The sequence below is a fragment of the Entelurus aequoreus genome, linkage group LG14, assembly GCF_033978785.1.
Source record: "Entelurus aequoreus isolate RoL-2023_Sb linkage group LG14, RoL_Eaeq_v1.1, whole genome shotgun sequence".
NCBI lineage: Eukaryota > Metazoa > Chordata > Actinopteri > Syngnathiformes > Syngnathidae > Entelurus > Entelurus aequoreus.
In genome coordinates this window covers 41,621,871-41,641,781 of record NC_084744.1, presented here as the reverse complement: position 1 = coordinate 41,641,781, position 19,911 = coordinate 41,621,871, and the positions used below count along the sequence as shown (strand labels likewise).

Below are 19,911 nucleotides of genomic sequence, written 5' to 3'. Positions count from 1 at the left end.
ATGTGCTGACTTGAAAAGAACATGTCTCACTATTCAACATATGGGAGGATTACTTACATTATATTTTCTCTGACAGTTGTGGACCATCGCAGTCATGCTTTTTAAAAAGGCATTCAAGAGGCTACCTGACATGTTTACTGCAAACCTTTTCTTGGCACAGGTGAGCACAGTGAACCAGTTTTAGTCACTAATAAAAAGTCTGTCGTCTTGCATGTTAAGCAGTCGTCATCATGTGCTGTCTTAGTTTCTCACCTGTTTTGGAATGATCCTGTGGAAATTTGTGGCGGAGAAAGACAACTTTATCTGTCAGATCTTGACTTTTACGCTACTGAGCACCTCACTCTACAGCACTTATGTCTGGCCAGGTATGGCGTGGAAACACACTGCAACAACATCATATCTCCATGCTACATGTCTAACATGCACATTTTCTTTTTGTAGCTTTCATTGCACTCTCTCTGGTGCTCCTGAGCAGGTTTGACAACTTGAAAGTTTCAACAGGATGGTTTATATTTGCCAGCTGGGGGTGAGTCACCATGACAAGCTGCCTGTCAATGTCTTGGCGTGACACCCAAACACCTCACCTCTCATGTCGTGCCACAATTAGTGTGTTGTTAACGTTATTAGTCAGAAATGTGTGCAGTGCTTGGACAAACTTTAAACACCCTGACTTATTTGGACTTTTAGACGTAATGCTTACATCAGGGGTGTCAAACGTACGACAGGTTTTATCCGGGCTGCGGGATGAGTTTGCTAAGTATAAAAATTAAACTGAAGTTTTTTGAATGAAAGAAACAGCTGTTCTAAATGTCTCCACTGGATGTCGCAATAGCAATTTGTTGTATCTTTGTAGATGATGCTACATACTGTATGTACAAAATAAACCACATATTAGTACATCAGTCGAGGAAAATGATCAAACTTCATAAATAACATACTGTAATTTGATTTTGATATAATTTTTTCATCTTGATATATTGAAAATTAGAGATGTCCGATAATATCGGCCTGAGAAATGCTTTAAAATATAATATCGGAAATTATCGGTATCATTTTTTTTTATTATCGGTATCGTTTTTTTTTTAATTAAATTTATTTATTTTTTATTAAATCAACATAAAAAACATAAGATACACTTACAATTAGTACACCAACCCAAAAAACCTCCCTCCCCCATTTACACTCATTCACACAAAAGGGTTGTTTCTTTCTGTTATTAATATTCTGGTTCCTACATTATATATCAATATATAACAATACAGTCTGCAAGGGATACAGTCCGTAAGCACACATGATTGTGCGTGCTGCTGGTCCACTAATAGTACTAACCTTTAACAGTTAATTTCACTCATTTTCATTAATTACTAGTTTCTATGTAACTGTTTTTATATTGTTTTACTTTCTTTTTTTATTCAAGAAAATGTTTTTAATTTATTTATCTTATTTTATTTTATTAAAGGCTTACTGAAATGAAATTTTCTTATTTAAACGGGGATAGCAGATCCATTCTATGTGTCATACTTGATCATTTCGCGATATTGCCATATTTTTGCTGAAAGGATTTAGTAGAGAACATCGACGATAAAGTTTGCAACTTTTGGTCGCTGATAAAAAAAGCCTTGCCTGTACCGGAAGTAGCGTGACGTCACAGGTTGTGGAGCGCCTCACATTTGCACATTGTTTACAACCATGGCCAGCAGCAGCGAGCGCGATTCGGACCGAGAAAGCGACGATTACCCCATTAATTTGAGCAAGGATGAAAGATTTGTGGATGAGGAAAGTGAGAGTGAAGGATTAGAGGGCAGTGGAAGCGATTCAGATAGGGAAGATGCTGTGAGAGGTGGGTGGGACCTGATATTCAGCTGGGAATGACTAAAACAGTAAATAAACACAAGACATATATATACTCTATTAGCCACAACACAACCAGGCTTATATTTAATATGCCACAAATTAATCCGCATAACAAACACCTCCCCCCTCCCGTCCATATAACCCACCAATACAAATCAAACACCCGCACAACACACTCAATCCCACAGCCCAAAGTACCGTTCACCTCCGTAAAGTTCATACAGCACATATATTTCCCCAAAGTTACGTACGTGACATGCACATAGCGGCACGCACTTACGGGCAAGCGATCAAATGTTTGGAAGCCAAAGCTGTACTCACGGTAGCGCGTCTGCTATCCAACTCAAAGTCCTCCTGGTTGTGTTGCTCTAGCCGGCCGCTAATACACCGATCCCACCTACAGCTTTCTTCTTTGCTGTCTTCATTGTTCATTAAACACATTGCAAAAGATTCACCAACACAGATGTCCAGAATACTGTGGAATTTTGCGATGAAAACAGACGACTTAATAGCTGGCCACAATGGTGTCTTTATGTCTGCACAATCCGTGACGTCAAGCGCAAACGTCATCATATCGAGACGTTTTCAGCAGAATATTTCGCGGGAAATTTAGAATTGCACTTTACTAATCTAACCCGGCCGTATTGGCATGTGTTGCAATGTTAAGATTTCATCATTGATATATAAACTATCAGACTGCGTGGTCGGTAGTAGTGGGTTTCAGTAGGTCTTTAATTTAAAAAAAAAAGGACCTTATCTTCACCATACCTGGTTGTCCAAATTAGGCATAATAATGTGTTAATTCCACGACTGTATATATAGCGGTATCGTTGATATCGGTATCGGTAATTAAGAGTTGGACAATATCGGAATATCGGATATCGGCAAAAAGCCATTATCGGACATCCCTATTAAATGATAATGATAAATGGGTTATACTTGTATAGCGCTTTTCTACCTTCAAGGTATTGAAAATTAACACCAATGAGTTGACTTATGAACATTACCACATAATTTATTCAGAAATCAAAATAACGACAAAGTATACATACTATTAACCGCAACAGATAATTGTAAAAAAAAAAAAACAACATCATTATGATTTGTACAATTTCAGAATGTGCTTGTTCTATTTTTAAACAAAGAAAACCATCTGAAGTTGTCTTTATTTTTAAGTTATCGTGCCGTGATTTCACCAGTCCGGCCCACTTGGGAGTAGACTTTTCTCCATGTGGCCCCCGAGCTAAAATGAGTTTGACACCCCTGATTTACATGCATTGCATTATGAAATCAGCAGTTACTGTTTTAAATTTCAATTGTGTGTGCTGTCTTTCTATTACCAGGATCCCTGCCTTCATAACTGCCGTGTTACTTATTTGTGGGGAAAAAATGCCTGACACCGTGGACTCGTCTGTCTTTTACAGCAAACCACAGGTAGGTATGCAGCAAATATATTTTTTGCCCAATTCTTGAAGTTTCTTACAAGTATGTCGCTTGACAGATCATCTGCACCACAATAGTGCTGTCGCTTAGTTTACTATTAGGGGGGAGCTCCCTGCTGTTTCTGGGTAGAGGAAGCTGGGCCCAAAAGGACAGAAGTGGAGGGGATAACACATCTGTGGAGGACCTTGTGACTGAAACTGAACAGGACAGCCAGTCTTTGTTTGAGCCAGAAGCCCGTTCAGAAGATCTTAACACAGGTACTCAATCGCTAGTTTTACAATACCAATTTGTGAAGCAAACACATTGTTTATTTAAAGCAACCAACAACACAACAAGTGTGTATTTATACACACTTTCAGAACAGATACATCATTTTCAATGGTTGCAGTTTGCATTTTCTGCATTTGACATTATACTTATATCATATCAAATTAAATCAACCTTTTTTTCTGTAGTACTTTTCATAGACAGGCAAGTGGAAAACACAAAGTGCTGTACAACAAAGAAAAAAATAACATCGTGATCATTGACACGTTCATGATATCTTCTTTACTGTTCACCACTTCCTCGATAATAAATGGTTGTCACTTTATCAGCGTGCCACATGTGTGACTGTGCACCGCCCCAGCCCATGCTTGACATGATCATCAGCACCAACATGAACCACATCACATGTATTGAGCAACCAACTATTAAACCAATTGCCCCAAACCTTAGCACATAATAAATGGAGTGATTATAACATGTTCAGCAACAAAATCCTTCAAGTTAGAACTATGATCAGTCATATAATATTGATGTTTTCTGCTGCCTCCTCAGGTCAAAATGAGAATAGCAGTGAGTCAACGACCTGCCTTGTCTTTAGAGTGGACGAGCAGCATCAAAATGAACATAAACAAGTGGCCCGTCACGTGCTCTTATGTTTGTTTCTGGGTGTCAGCTTGCTAGCAGTGAGTAAGCACCATCATGTTCTCACACGCAGTGCTCGCATTATCATGACTAACGCATCACACACGTTTTTAGGTAATTTCCATACAAACACAAGGATCCAATGTTGATTTCTAATTATGTTGTATATGTGTGTGTGTGTGTGTGTGTGTGTATATATATCTATATATATCAGGGGTCACCAACCTTTTTGAAACCAAGAGCTACTTCTTGGGTACTGATTAATGCGAAGGGCTACCAGTTTGATACACACTTAAATGGGGACGGCGTGGCGAAGTTGGGAGAGTGGCCGTGCCAGCAATCTGAGGGTTACTGGTTCAATCCCCACCTTCTACCATCCTAGTCACGTCCGTTGTGTCCTTGGGCAAGACACTTCACCCTTGCTCCTGATGGGTCCTGGTTAGCGCCTTGCATGGGAGCTCCCACCATCAGTGTGTGAATGGGTGAAAGTGGAAATACTGTCAAAGCGCTTTGGGCTCCTTAAAAAGGGGTAGAAAAGCGCTATACAAGTACAACCATTATCATTAAATAAATTGCCAGAAATAACCAATTTGCTCAATTTACCTTTAACTCTATGTTATTATTAATAATTAATGATATTTACTCTTAATTGAACGGTTTAAAAGAGGAGAAAACACGAAAAAATGACAATTAAATTTTGAAACATAGTTTATCTTCAATTTCGACTCTTTAAAATTCAAAATTCAACCGAAAAAAAGAAGAGAAAAACTAGCTAATTCGAATCTTTTTGAAAAAATTAAAAAAATTAATTTATGGAACATCATTAGTAATTTTTCCTGATTAAGATTAATTTTAGAATCTTGATGACATGTTTTAAATAGGTTCAAATCAAATCTACACTTTGTTAGAATAGATAACAAATTGGACCAAGCTATATTTCTAACAAAGACAAATCATTATTTCTTCTAGATTTTCCAGAACAAAAATTTTAAAAGAAATTCAAAAGACTTTGAAATAAGATTTAAATTTGATTCTACAGATTTTGTAGATTTGCCAGAATAATTTTTTTGAATTTTAATCATAATAAGTTTGAAGAAATATTTCACAAATCTTCTTCGTCGAAAAAACAGAAGCTAAAATGAAGAATTAAATTAAAATTTATTTATTATTCTTTACAATAAAAAAAATAAATTTACTTGAACATTGATTTAAATTGTCAGGAAAGAAGAGGAAGGAATTTAAAAGGTAAAAAGGTATATGTGTTTAAAAATCCTAAAATCTTTTTTAGGGTTGTATTTTTTTCTCTAAAATTGTCTTTCTGAAAGTTATAAGAAGCAAAGTAAAACAATTAATGAATTTATTTAAACAAGTGAAGACCAAGTCTTTAAAATATTTTCTTGGATTTTCAAATTCTATTTGAGTTTTGTCTCTCTTAGAATTAAAAATGTCAGGCAAAGCGAGACCAGCTTGCTAGTAAATAAATACAATTTAAAAAATAGAGGCAGCTCACTGGTAAGTGCTGCTATTTGAGCTATTTTTAGAACAGGCCAGCGGGCTACTCATCTGGTCCTTACGGGCTACCTGGTGCCCGTGGGCACCGCGTTGGTGACCCCTGATATATATATATATATATATATATATATATATATATATATATATATATATATATATATATATATATATATGTATATATATATATATATATATATATATATGTGTGTATACACTGGTATATTTATTTATTTATATATATTTATTTATGAGAGAGAGACTGCCTATGTAGACTGCCACCTACTGTACTTATTTGTAACGACAAGTCCAAATATGATGTGTTTAGATGTATTTAGGTATATTTAAAAGCATCAATAATCTTACTGTATATGTGTCCCTTGTCACTCCTTGAGTATCTTCTTCTATGATCTATTGTGACAGAACTTGTGTAGCTGTGTGTGGTTGCTCTTTCACAAACATACGGGCAGACTTTACGTGGAGCTGCAATTCTTCTGTGCAGCTGCTAATTACGGGCAGGTCAGTGTACTTCCCATACTGTGAATACACACTATCACATCATACGAGGACATGACGTGACTGTGTGTTTGCAGGGTTTTCTCTCCTTTGCACTCTTTGGACTGGACAAACATTTGATTATCCTGCCGTTTCGGAAGAGGTAAGAGACATGCAATTAACTATTGGTTTGTGCATCAATCATTGGCCTCATTTAGAATGATGTTACAGATGATTGCCAGTTCAGCATGCAGTCCACCTTCTTTCCTAATTCAGCCGAGCTACTGTAGATAACCTAAACAAGACGTGTATCTGTATGTTGACATTGTACTCACCTGGGATTCAGGTTGCACCTGCTGTGGTATGGAAAGAAGCAAGGAGAGCAAACACGAAGTGATTTACCCGAGGAGGTCAGAATGACCTGCACTGACTTTGTCAAATACCATAAAGTCAAGTGTTTTCATGACATTGTCAGAAAGAGAAGGTGAGTCTACTGCCAGCCATCATTCTCTAACTTGCATGATTTGGAGGTTTTTCTCCCCATGTCTCAATGCGAGAATTTAAAAAGAAAACATCACTTAGAAGAATGTAAGATTAACTCGCACCAACGAAATGAAACGTTAGAAATGCTGTGGCAGTGGTTTATATTTCAAGATCGCTTATTCATTCATTTTTCTGTGATTAAAAAAGGGATTCCGCTTCAGACATTCAATCATCATGCTGAAGCTTAGCGTCCGGGCCAAGCCCACTTTCCATACACTTCTAGAGACACTGCTCATCCGATATGCAGGACATAGAGTGGAACAACCCACCCTGTGCTCCCCTTTTGAAGTCAATGGACACTCTGCTTCAACACTGTTTAAAGCATTACGATGCTACCACAATGAACGCGAAAAAAGTTGCGTCAGCTGTCTTGAAAGTAGCCGATTCTGAACAAAAGTTGAACACATTCTACTGCATACACAGTATAGTCAATGAAACATAATTACAAAAGTACTTACTTGACCACTTATTTTCTGGACATTTTAGGGGAAGCCGATCTTCCCTTACCGGCTCAGTGTCCTGGTGGTTAGAGTGTCCGCCCTGAGACTGGGAGGTCGTGAGTTCAAACCCCGGCCGAGTCGTACCAAAGACTACAAAAAATGGGTTAAATCACAAAAATAATTACCGCGCACGCTGCTGCTGCTCACTGCTCCCCTCGGCCCCCCAGGGGGTGAACATGGGGATGGGTCAAATGCAGAGGAGAAATTTCACCACACCTAGTGTGTGTGTGACAATCTTTGGGACTTTAACTTTTAACTTTAGCGCAATCCCACTGCCATTGTAGTGGGTATGCCTATACCAGGGTGTCAAAACGTACAGTAGTGTGATGTACACTGTACCAACTTAACCAAATTTTAAAAGATTTACTACGTGGTGAAAAGAGTGCTTATAAAAAAGTGGCAGGTTTTTTATCAGGGTACCCACCCACCCACCTGAAAAACGATACAACAATTCTCTAGTCATGGAAAACAGATGCAAAATTAGGGAAAAAACTTGAAATATCTGTAAAATGGTTGTTATCCGGGAAAATTATTTATCCTCTTTTTCTTTGGGAGATTGCACACCGGTTCAAAGTTATGACATGAATGTGTTGTCGCCTTATTTTCTGGGCAACATGAAAGCACAGTGCCCATGTGGCACTACCAATCAATCAAATTTGCATTTCCACTTAGAGCATCCATCCTATTTGGGTCCCAAATGTGAAGTGAAGTGAATTACATTTATATAGCGCTTTTTCTCAAGTGACTCAAAGCGCTTTACATAGTGAAACCCAATATCTAAGTTACATTTAAACCAGTGTGGGTGGCACTGGGAGCAGGTGGGTAAAGTGTCTTGCCCAAGGACACAACGGCAGTGACTAGGATGGCGGAAGCGGGGATCGAACCTGCAACCCTCAAGTTGCTGGCACGGCCGCTCTACCAACCGAGCTATACCGACCTTATGAAAGTCAGTGACGTCACTATTAAAGTGGGTGACATTGTTATCACCAGGAAAGATGAGGTCACCTATCTAGGTTCCATTCTAGAGGCTAATCTTTCCTGTGATAAAATGGCAACCAAGGTCATCAAAAAGGTCAACCAACGAACAAGATTTCTCAACAGTATCTCCTCTCTGGTCAACAAAAGCACCATGAAGATTCTAGCGGGAACTCTCGTTCAACCCTTTTTCGACTACGCATGCACCTCCTGGTACCCCAGCACCTCTAAAACCCTCAAATCTAGACTCCAAACATCCCAGAACAAGCTAGTCAGATTACTTCTAGACCTCCACCCCAGATCACACCTCACTCCTACCCACTTCTCCAAAGTGGGCTGGCTCAGGGTGGAGGACAGAGTAAAACAACTTGCACTGAGCCTAGTCTATAAAATTCCCTGATACCGAAGTACATGTCAAACTACTTCCATAACGTAAATGACCGCCATAACCACAACACCAGGGGTAGCTCCACAAACCACGTTAAACCCAGATTCCGATCTAACAAAGGTCTTAACTCATTCTCCTTCTATGCCACATCAATATGGAATGCACTCCCAACAGGTGTAAAAGAAAGTGCATCTCTATCCTCCTTCAAAACCGCACTAAAAGAACACCTCCAGGCAGCTACAACCCTAGCCTAACCACCTCCCCCCACCACATCCCACCTCCCCGGATTGTAAATAATAAAATGTGAATAATCAAATGTATATACTTGTTCTTATGCTTTCTGAGCTCACTATGTTCACTGCTCGCTGTACATATCCTACGAAGTCAGACCTACACTGTTACAATGTCCGTTTCTCAGATGATATAATTGTTGATAACTGAAATATGCTGATATCAACCCAACCCCCTCCACATGCCACCCCCCGGATTGTAAATAATTCAATGTATATACTCTGATGATTAACTTGTGTGATGACTGTATTATGATGATAGTATATATTTGTACCATGAATTGATTAACCTGGACCCCGACTTAAACAAGTTGAAAAACTTATTCGGGTGTTACCATTTAGTGGTCAATTGTACGGAATATGTACTGTACGGTGCAATCTACTAATAAGTTTCAATCAATAAAAAAAAAAGCAGTTCTGTAATTCCACAATATGTCTTTTAATTAACTGTCGCTGGATTTAGCGATTTAACGCCTCAACAAAACGTGCGACTGTAATACTGGTCTGCATGTCTGTAATCTACGGGTGTGTGTATGCATAGTTTTTCATGTATAACTTACAGCCATAGACGGCACATCAAATGTCTGAGTAATAAACACCATAGGTAAAAAGAACACTTCCCAAGAATGAGGTGGGTGGGGTAATGTTCTAGTGTGTGACACGGTAACTCGTCTCTGTTGCGACTGAAAATGTCCTGGACAGTAATTTCAGGGAAAGAGTGTTAATTCAAGTGTTTCCTGTGACTTGTCAGGTGTGGAATGAGGACAACGGTGGACTGTTTCCTTGGCTGTGAACTTGTGGAGTGGCTTCAACAGGCGGGCTTAGCTCAGGATCAAGGTGAGGCCTTACTCTACGGCACACGCTTGCAGCAGGGCGGCATTCTCCAGCACATGGAGCAGGAATATGCCTTCCAAGATGGTCTGCTTTTTTACTCCTTTGTGACTTAAACTGTCACGCAGTGATCACTTTAATTTTAGCACAGTGTAAAGATTGCTATTTCACACACACGTGCTTGACAAAGGGCATGCAGTAATGCATGAAACCACGTTAGTTAGCTCAGCTCGATTTGAGAGCTCCGACAACATTGACAGTTGTCCTAATGCACTCTGGAAGAGATCGTACTTAAGTTGACTCGCGTGTTTGTTAGAAAGGCAAATGACATACATTGGATCACAGGTGGAAAATATACTCACCAGTCATGCCATTAAACTGAACTACTGTAACCAATACAATAGCTGTGCCGCAATTCTCCCTGTAGAAAAGATACTAATGTTTAGTTTGTACCATTTGAGAGGCAAATTAATAACAGACTGAGCTGATAAAGTACAAACCACAATAACCAACCACCATAGGGCATGAACACATTAAGTAATTATTTGGCAATAAGACACAATACAAAAATGCCTAATTTAGTCACTTGTGACATTTAATCACCTCATGAACTGATGGTCAATACATAGGTCAGTTTTAAAATGATAGCATTGACAACTTTTCATCTTCCAGTCAACACATGCACTTGAATGTTCTTATTTGATGTCAATATGTGAGTGAATAGATGCAGGTTGTTTTGTATCTATTTGAATTTTGTGTTCATTCAGTTTATATTATGAGTGTTTTACTTGTTTGTAGCATGAAGACACAAGCATTGTTACCATGGTGAATACAAATATGATGCAAACAGTGTTGATGGTTTATAAGGGATACATTAGCACATGCTTTTATTGCCAAACAAGCAAAATGTAATTAGTTTAACTTAAAAAAACACCATTAAGGCTCTGAATATGATATGTTGCACATACTGTACACATTACATCTTCTCTCAGGTGAATTTAATTACAGGGAAACTATGGTTTGTTTTTATTGTGAATTTGTTTAAGCAAGTGTTGAATATGACTCTTTAATAAAATAATTGTCATGCACGTGTGACACATTTTGTAAAGTGTTGTGTATTTATAGATTGTTCTAAATAAACCTTACAGCTGCAGTTAATGTATTTTGTTATCTTTTCTGATTTAGCAGTATATATCATGTAGATTGTACCATTTATTTAATCTTCTATGCTCAAGCGGATGTGTTGTAACAAGAGAGACTTGCACTGTGTCCTAATTGAGTTAGAACTTTTTGCTGTACAGCTCCATCTCGTCCTTCACAGAACTGGAAAACACATCTGACAAAATGTCCGGCTGCTTAACACCGCGACAAAGAATCTCTTCCATCTGTTTCATCCTGTCACATTCTAACTTCCTCATGTTGTGCACGATCCTCTCTCCTCGCTCCTATGGGGAATAACGACAACGAGTTTGAAGTGTCAAACTGATGAAAGGAGGATGTATTTGTTTCACCTTGTGTGTGTCAATGATGGCAGCCACCACCTCGTGTTTGCCAAACAGCCCATGCTTTCGGTCAGGCTTGCTCCGGAAACGCGGCTTCCTTTTTACTGGGTCATCTGGGCCGTAACTGGGAGATGTGGTCTCCTTTAGCTCCCCAATGTTTTGCAGAAAGATGAATGGTTTGAACACAGACCTAGTGAACAAAGAGAAAGTTACTACCTCATCTGCATCGCTTTGTTTAAGTTAAAAGTTAAGTTAAAGTACCAATGATTGTCACACACACACTAGGTGTGGCGAAATTATTGTCTGCATTTGACCCATCACCCTTGATCACCCCCTGGAAGGTGAGGGGAGCAGTGAGCAGCAGTGGTGGCCGCGCCCGGGAATCATTTTTGGTGATTTAACCCCCAATTCCAACCCTTGATGCTGAGTGCCAAGCAGGGAGGTAATGGCTCAGTCTTTGGTATGACTCGGCCGGGGTTTGAACTCACAACCTACCGATCTCAGGGCGGCACTCTTGTTTGTGTGCTACTTCCTGTTAAGTGATTTTAAATGTATGAACCAGGCTTTCTCATTATGGGTAGACATGACAATGAAGAGTTAAGATCAGGAATATTCAACTAAATTGTTTTGAGAGGCCTATGTCCAGAAAGCTAAGGAGTCGGACAATGGGCGGACTTCTCTCTTCACTAAAGTCTTATTTTGTATACTCTGGAAAACTAACGTCCTCCACAGTAGACGTTTGATTTTGGTCTATTCATTTTTGTCGGAGTTACTGATGTTTTTAGGGACCTTCTACAAAAAAGCTAATCAAAGATCATCTATAAATGGTAAATGCAGGGTTTCCCACACATTCATTTATTTGTGGCGGCCCGCCACGAAAGAATTACGTCCGCCACAAATTTAAAAAAAAAAATATATATATATATATTTTTTTTTGTCCTCTCCAGCTTCTCGGGCAAATCATAAAGTTGATGTAGATGCCCATATCGGCTGTTCGGATTTACTTTACAAAAGAGAAGTGTAGGATACTTCTCTTGTTGCCTTATTTGTATTTGACTTTATTAAATGTATTTATAATAGAAACACAACATGTGTATATAACAAAGGGTGCAAAGTCTGCAGGCAGTAGGAAACACATGGTTAAGTGTAGGGAGTAAAACTGATGGCAGTCTAAAGTTCAAGATTTTTGGAGCTCTTTGTTCAGTGGATCAGATGTTTGATGAGGCCCTGTGTCTATCTACCGCCACTACTGTTTTCTGTTTATTTATTTGTTACTGACTGTGGCAGGACACCTCTGCCTCTGTTTCACTTTATGTTGCTGGTAAATAATATGGTTGTAGTAGTAGGCTAAAGTTAAATTATTTAGTATGCACTAATTAAAGGGGCAGAGCTTTGAGACATTTTAGCTTTTATATTTTATAAGATATATTTTTTGTAAGAACCACAATTAATAAATATATTTCAGTGAATAACTTATTGTTCAAATCTGTATATAAATATGTACATAAAGTCTTGTAATTATATTGTAAAATGGATGGATGGATGGATGGATGGATGGACGTTTAAAACAAAACTGTTATTATTAATTAGTAAGTATACATTTTTTGAGCCTTTTTAGAGAAAATCAAATCATTGTAGTAAATTATGCAAATTACTCGATGTCATGGTGACCACGCCCGTAGCCACGCCCCCACCGCCACAGGTATCTTGGCAGTTTATGGGAAACACTGAAATGGGTTATACTTGTATAGCGCTTTTCTACCTTCAAGGTACTCAAAGCGCTTTGACACTATTTCCACATTCACCCATTCACACACACATTCACACACTGATGGCGGGAGCTGCCATGCAGGGCCCTAGCCACCACCCATCAGGAGCAAGGGTGAAGTGTCTTGCTCAAGGACACAACGGATGTGACAAGGTTGGTAGAAGGTGGGGATTGAACCAGGAACCCTCAGGTTGCTGGCACGGCCACTCTCCAAACTGCACCACGTCTCCCCCCTCATTTCCCTCCCAAGAGTCTTGCGCAGTTTTTTTAACTGAACTCGGGGGCGGCCACCAGTTAAATAGCCCAAATGATAAAAAAGAGACAACACCAGTACTATAACTAAATAATGTGACTACTGGCGGCATCTACAGCAACAGCTTTATGGAAAATAATTGCCAAAAAGGAGAGGACTTTAAAGGGGTGCCTTGAGATATGCCTCCGTTATGTAAATCACAAGTTTGGACTTCAGTGTTCTAGGTAAAAATGTCAATGCATGTGTTTAAACCTGTCCAGGACCCTCTATACAACAGGAATTTGCTGCATATTTTTTGCTCTCCAAAGTTTGAAACTAAACCGGGATATGGTGTCACTCCCGGGCCGGCAGTCATATAGCCCTGGTTCTGGATTGTTCGGGAGCTGTACCTCTCAGGATCTGGAGTAGCTGTGAAATAGTGAACCCCTGGAAGAGCCTGATCCACAGGTACCACCGACACCATGCTGCCTGTAGTCATGAACATGCCCTCCATATTTATGCCACTCTCTTTATCCCTCAGGATGTCCATCATTGTCTGAGCAGAGATGCTTCCTTTATTAGAAAGAAACATGCATCATAAATGTTGTCAACTGATCACCAACATGTGAATGGATCTACCATTGCTCTTTTGCAACAGCTTCTTCCCTTCACAGTATCGACTCCCCGAGGCTTCGATTCTGGACGTGTTCATGTGGGAGTACGCGGCAGCGAAGTTGAACGGAGCCTCTCCATCCCACCAGCCATTACTTTGTGCATACCTGCGCAAGTCTGGGTGCTCTTTGTCTATCTTTGTTGTGATGCTGTACTCGTTTGAGATGTTGCGATAGCCGCCTATGAAGGAATAGGACAAATGACATACTGTCGTTCACATTAGATAGAAGAAAGAATCATTTGTTTAAAACAGACCTGGGCAAATTAAGGCCAGTCAAGCTTTTCAATCTGGCTCGCCAGACATTCCCAAATAATTGTTTTTAGCTCTTTTTAAGATGGAAAGTGTAGCTGCCATTATGATGTGCAGTGATGTTTTCTAACGACCGTAAGTCTTCAAATGGTTGGAATCTGCATGATATACAACTACAAACCCTGTTTCCATTTGAGTTGGGAAATTGTGTTAGATGTAAATATAAACGGAATACAATGATTTGCAAATCCTTTTCAACCCATATTCAATTGAATGCACTACAAAGACAAGATATTTGATGTTCAAACTCATAAACTTTTTTTTTTTTTTTTGCAAATAATAATTAACTTAGAATTTCATGTTTGCAACACGTGCCAAAGTAGTTGGGAAAGGGCATGTTCACCACTGTGTTACATGGCCTTTCCTTTTAACAACTCTCAGTAAACGTTTGGGAACTGAGGAGACACATTTTTGAAGCTTCTCAGGTGGAATTCTTTCCCATTCTTGCTTGATGTACAGCTTAAGTTGTTCAACAGTCCGGGGGTCTCCGTTGTGGTATTTTAGGCTTCATAATGCACCACACATTTTCAATGGGAGACAGGTCTGGACTACAGGCAGGCCAGTCTAGTACCCGCACTCTTTTACGATGAACCCACGTTGATGTAACACGTGGCTTGGCATTTTCTTGCTGAAATAAGCAGGGGCGTCCATGGTAATGTTGCTTGGATGGCAACATAGGTTGCTCCAAAACCTGTATGTACCTTTCAGCATTAATGGCGCCTTCACAGATGTGTAAGTTACCCATGTCTTGGGCACTAATACACCCCCATACCATCACAGATGCTGGCTTTTCAACTTTGCGCCTATAACAATCCGGATGGTTATTTTCCTCTTTGGTCCGGAGGACACAACGTCCACAGTTTCCAAAACCAATTTGAAATGTGGACTCGTCAGACCACAGAACACTTTTCCACTTTGTATCAGTCCATCTTAGATGAGCTCAGGCCCAGCGAAGCCTACGGCGTTTCTGGGTGTTGTTGATTAACGGTTTTCGCCTTGCATAGGAGAGTTTTAACTTGCACTTACAGATGTAGCGACCAACTGTAGTTACTGACAATGGGTTTCTGAAGTGTTCCTGAGCCCATTTGGTGATATCCTTTACACACTGATGTCGCTTGTTGATGCAGTACAGCCTGAGGGATCGAAGGTCACGGGCTTAGCTGCTTAGGTGCAGTGATTTCTCCAGATTCTCTGAACCCTTTGATGATATTACGGACCGTAGATGGTGAAATCCCTAAATTCCTTGCAATAGCTGGTTGAGAAAGGTTTTTTTTAAACTGTTCAACAATTTGCTCACGCATTTGTTGACAATGTGGTGACCCTCGCCCCATCCTTGTTTGTGAATGACTGAGCATTTTATGGAGCATTTTATACTCAATCATGGCACCCACCTGTTCCCAATTTGCCTGTTCACCTGTGGGATGTTCCAAATAAGTGTTTGATGAGCATTCCTCAACTTTATCAGTATTTATTGCCAACTTTCCTAACTTCTTTGTCACGTGTTGTTGGCATCAAATTCTAAAGTTAATGATTATTTGCAAAAAAAAAATGTTTATCAGTTTGAACATCAAATATGTTGCCTTTGTAGCATATTCAACTGAATATGGGTTGAAAAGTATTTGCAAATCATTGTATTCTGTTTATATTTACATCTAACACAATTTCCCAACTCATATGGAAACAGGGTTTGTATGTGGATGGAGAGGGGGTGTGACGTTCATATGTCGTCAATATTCAGTGTTTTATCATTCATAGTTAATATTGTAAATCCCACATTCTTTATTTTCATGTACATTCAGGGTGTCTCATTCAGTAAGAAAATAATTAAAATTCCATTCCGTTTTTTCAGGCGGTCTGTCATAACCTTTTTAGCTTTCAATCAAACATTATTGTGAGGTTTTGTATTAGTGTTCCTAAAAATAGGTATACCCCAGACACATTTTTTTCTCTAAATTTGGCCCTTCCCCGAGTAAAATAATTTCCCAGGCCTGGTTTAAAAGCAGACATTTGAGAGTTTCATTTAGTTTATCCTTGGACAAACTCGCCCTCTAGTGCACAAAAAGTATAACACTTAAGAGAGAATGGAGCCTGTCTGCTTGCAGTCATTGAGTTATCTTCCATTAAACTGTAATGGAAAATATGAATAGCATTGACTCTTTGTGTCATAGTACCTAATAACACAGTAAGTGGTACAATTACAGTTAATAATGATCTTCTACATTAGACACTTGTGATTTAGGGCTATATAAATAAACATTGATTGATTGATTGATTGATTGATTTCTATAGTCCTTGTCCTCATTCAGGTCATGGGTGAGTCAGAGCCAAGCAGAGATGTTCCAATGAAGACTTAAACACACGATCTCCCAACTGTGATGCTGGCATGTTATCTCCTCAATGTTATACTAAAAAACAATATTAGTCATTTTTGTAATTTACTACTTAGAGGCACCATCCATTGATTTCTTTAAGGACATCCTCTAAAATTAATGTGCGTGTTTAAGTGATTTAGTGCTATTTTTGCGGTCAAAGGTGATATCTACACACAGAAACGTATCATTGTGACTTGTCATAGTAGTAAAGACTAAAAACCATATGAAATTGTTCCTCTGTACCTTCCACTCTCTCTGCAGCCCAGTGCTTCCCGGAGGTCTCCAGCACCCAAGCCTCTTTCCTGTCTGAGATGAGGAAGCTGTTGTGGTAGGTGAAACCACAGTCTTCTTCCAAGCAGCATCCACCTTGGCCATGTTTCTCCAGCAGCTCAGCTATGACATGCACTGATTTCACCGCCGTGTCCGCCCTCTCAAGTGCAAGCCTAGAAGAAGCAGGTGTGGTGTTAGCCCTACACTACTACGAAAGAGTAGTGATAGTTGAGTTTTACCTGACAAGATCCATTCCAAGAAGAGCCTCCTCTGCATCGGCATTCTCTCTCCCCCACACCGCCTCATTCCCAATACACACTTGGTGCTCATTGGCGCCCATTTCTGCGCCCCACAACCACGCCGGTCTGCTCAAAACCACTGCAAATGTGTGGGGAACTTGCTCTATCTCGATGTAAGTACACTTTCCACCAGGACAGGTTGGGGAAACCAGTTAGCAAACCAGTTACAATGTGCAAAATCTGGGGTTAATGCATGTGTCACACACCTCAACCTTTGACCCCTCTTCATAGTCTGAGGCCGGGGAATAAACCACCTCCTGGACTTCATCCTGTGGTCGGTCAGAGTTCTTTCCAAAAACGATGCGGTGTCCCTCCGTGGAGGGGGGCAGAGCCACAAAGGTGTCACAAGAAGATGGCTGCATGGTGGATCATCATCAGGAGCCAACAACTAATTTGGACAGGGGCAGATTTAACATAACATGAATAAAATGTAAAAGAAGCATTTAAGTCCCATCTTAAAACTCATTTGTATACTCTAGCCTTGAAATAGACCCCCCTTTTAGACCAGTTGATCTGACGTTTCTTTTCTGCTCTGCCCCCCTCTCCTTCGTGGTGAGGGGGGGCACAGATTCGGTGACCACAGATGATGCGCTAGCTGTCCAAAGTCAGGACCCAGGGTGGATCACTCATCAGTGCACCTGTCCCCACTCAAGATGATCTACTGCTGGCCCCACTATGGACTGGACTCTCACACTATTATGTTAGATCCACTACGGACTGGACTCTCACTATTATGTTAGATCCACTACGGACTGGACTCTCACTATTATGTTAGATCCACTATGGACTGGACTCTCACAATATTATGCCAGATCCACTATGGACTGGACTCTCACACTATTATGTTAGATCCACTATTGACTGGACTCTCACACTATTATTCTGACTGTGGCTGTCCGCTCCCTGTACGATCAGTGTCAGAGCTTGGTCCGCATTGCCGGCAGTAAGTCGGACACATTTCCAGTGAGGGTTGGACTCCGCCAAGGCTACCCTTTGTCACCGATCCTGTTCATAACTTTTATGGACAGAATTCCTAGGCGCAGTCAAGGCGTTGAGGGGATCCGGTTTGGTGGCTGCAGGATTAGGTCTCTGCTTTTTGCAGATGATGTGGTCCTGATGGCTTCATCTGGCCAGGGTCTTCAGCTCTCACTGGATCGGTTCGCAGCCGAGTGTGAAGCGACTGGGATGAGAATCAGCACCTCCAAGTCCGAGTCCACGGTTCTCGCCCGGAAAAGGGTGGAGTGCCATCTCCGGGTTGGGGAGGAGACCCTGCCCCAAGTGGAGGAGTTCAAGTACCTAGGAGTCTTGTTCACGAGTGAGGGAAAAGTGGATCGTGAGATCAACTGGCGGATCGGTGCGGCATCTTCAGTAATGCGGACGCTGTATCGATCCGTTGTGGTGAAGAAGGAGCTGAGCCGGAAGGCAAAGCTCTCAATTTACCGGTCGATCTACGTTCCCATCCTCACCTATGGTCATGAGCTTTGGGTTATGACCGAAAGGACAAGATCACGGGTACAGGCGGCCGAAATGAGTTTCCTCCGCCGGGTGGCGGGGCTCTCCCTTAGAGATAGGGTGAGAAGCTCTGTCATCCGGGGGGAGCTCAAAGTAAAGCCACTGCTCCTCCACATCGAGAGGAGCCAGATGAGGTGGTTCGGGCATCTGGTCAGGATGCCACCCGAACGCCTCCCTAGGGAGGTGTTTCAGGCACGTCCAACCGGTAGGAGGCCACGGGGAAGACCCAGGACACGTTGGGAAGACTATGTCTCCCGGCTGGCCTGGGAACGCCTCGGGATCCCCCGGGAGGAGCTGGACGAAGTGGCTGGGGAGAGGAGAGTCTGGGCTTCCCTGCTTAGGCTGCTGCCCCCGCGACCCGACCTCGGATAAGCGGAAGAAGATGGATGGATGGCACTATTGACTGGACTCTCACACTATTATGTTAGATCCACTATGGACTGGACTCTCACAAAATTATGCCAGATCCACTATGGACTGGACTCTCAATATTATGCCAGATCCACTATGGACTGGACTCTCACACTATTATGTTAGATCCACTATGGACTGGACTCTCACACTATTATGTTAGATCCACTATGGACTGGACCCTCACTATTATGTTGGATCCACTATGGACTGGACTCTCACACTATTATGTTAGATCCACTATGGACTGGACTCTCGCACTATTATGTTAGATCCACTATGGACTGGACTCTCGCACTATTATGTTAGATCCACTATGGACTGGACTCTCACACTATTATGTTAGACCCACTATGGACTGGACTCTCACACTATTATGTTAGATCCACTATGGACTGGACTCTCACACCACATCTGCGGTCCCCTCCAAGGTTTCTCATTGTTATCCCATTGGGTTGAGTTTTTTCTTGCCCTGATGTGGCATCTGAGCCGAGGATGTTGTTGTGGCTTGTGCAGCCCTTTGAGACACTCGTGATTTAGGGCTATGTAAGTAAACATTGATTGGTTGATTGATTAAAACACATCACTCCAATGTGGAGTATTAAAACACAATTTGTCGTGCAATATTCCACACAGCTATCAACAATGTGCCACAATAAACACGACAGGAAACAACAACCTTAACCTGATAGTACTTACCGAACGTTTTAACGGCGTATGTATTTACGACAGTCACGTGACTAGACTGACGTTCTCTATTTTTTGCAATACGTTGACAAACATTTGCTTCATGTTGGTGATTTTTATCTTTATTCATACAGACACG

At 40.8% G+C, this 19,911-nt stretch overlaps 2 protein-coding genes and 1 long non-coding RNA gene across 5 annotated transcripts in view; 1 reads left to right on the top strand and 2 right to left on the bottom strand.

Moving 5' to 3' along the window:
- The window catches only part of gpr155a (G protein-coupled receptor 155a), a 23,415-nt gene extending 12,525 nt beyond the window's left edge, over positions 1-10,890 (top strand). For both annotated transcript variants that reach the window (XM_062069909.1, XM_062069908.1), the window contains exons 6-15: positions 77-160; positions 245-365; positions 442-526; positions 3,198-3,288; positions 3,356-3,554; positions 4,117-4,247; positions 6,139-6,234; positions 6,309-6,373; positions 6,557-6,694; positions 9,658-10,890. In XM_062069909.1, the coding sequence (XP_061925893.1) occupies positions 77-160; positions 245-365; positions 442-526; positions 3,198-3,288; positions 3,356-3,554; positions 4,117-4,247; positions 6,139-6,234; positions 6,309-6,373; positions 6,557-6,694; positions 9,658-9,853 (1,206 nt within the window). In that variant the 3' untranslated portion in view covers positions 9,854-10,890. The remainder of the gene's footprint in view (positions 1-76; positions 161-244; positions 366-441; positions 527-3,197; positions 3,289-3,355; positions 3,555-4,116; positions 4,248-6,138; positions 6,235-6,308; positions 6,374-6,556; positions 6,695-9,657) is intronic.
- Positions 1-19,911, bottom strand: part of LOC133665394 (uncharacterized) — a 707,793-nt gene that overhangs the window by 381,235 nt on the left and 306,647 nt on the right. The window lies entirely within an intron of this gene.
- scrn3 (secernin 3) lies at positions 10,311-19,911 on the bottom strand. 2 transcript variants are annotated; one of them, XM_062069910.1, is made up of 8 exons: positions 19,785-19,911; positions 17,369-17,550; positions 17,103-17,284; positions 16,837-17,036; positions 13,879-14,091; positions 13,650-13,812; positions 11,249-11,429; positions 10,311-11,182 (listed from the first exon to the last, which is right to left on the bottom strand). In XM_062069910.1, exons 2-8 carry the CDS (start codon positions 17,522-17,524, stop codon positions 11,018-11,020), a joined length of 1,260 nt encoding a protein of 419 aa, XP_061925894.1. In that variant the 5' UTR covers positions 17,525-17,550; positions 19,785-19,911; the 3' UTR covers positions 10,311-11,017. The 2 variants fall into 2 exon arrangements, with proteins under 2 accessions (XP_061925894.1, XP_061925895.1); XM_062069911.1 differs by lacking the exon at positions 19,785-19,911 and adding an exon at positions 19,493-19,741.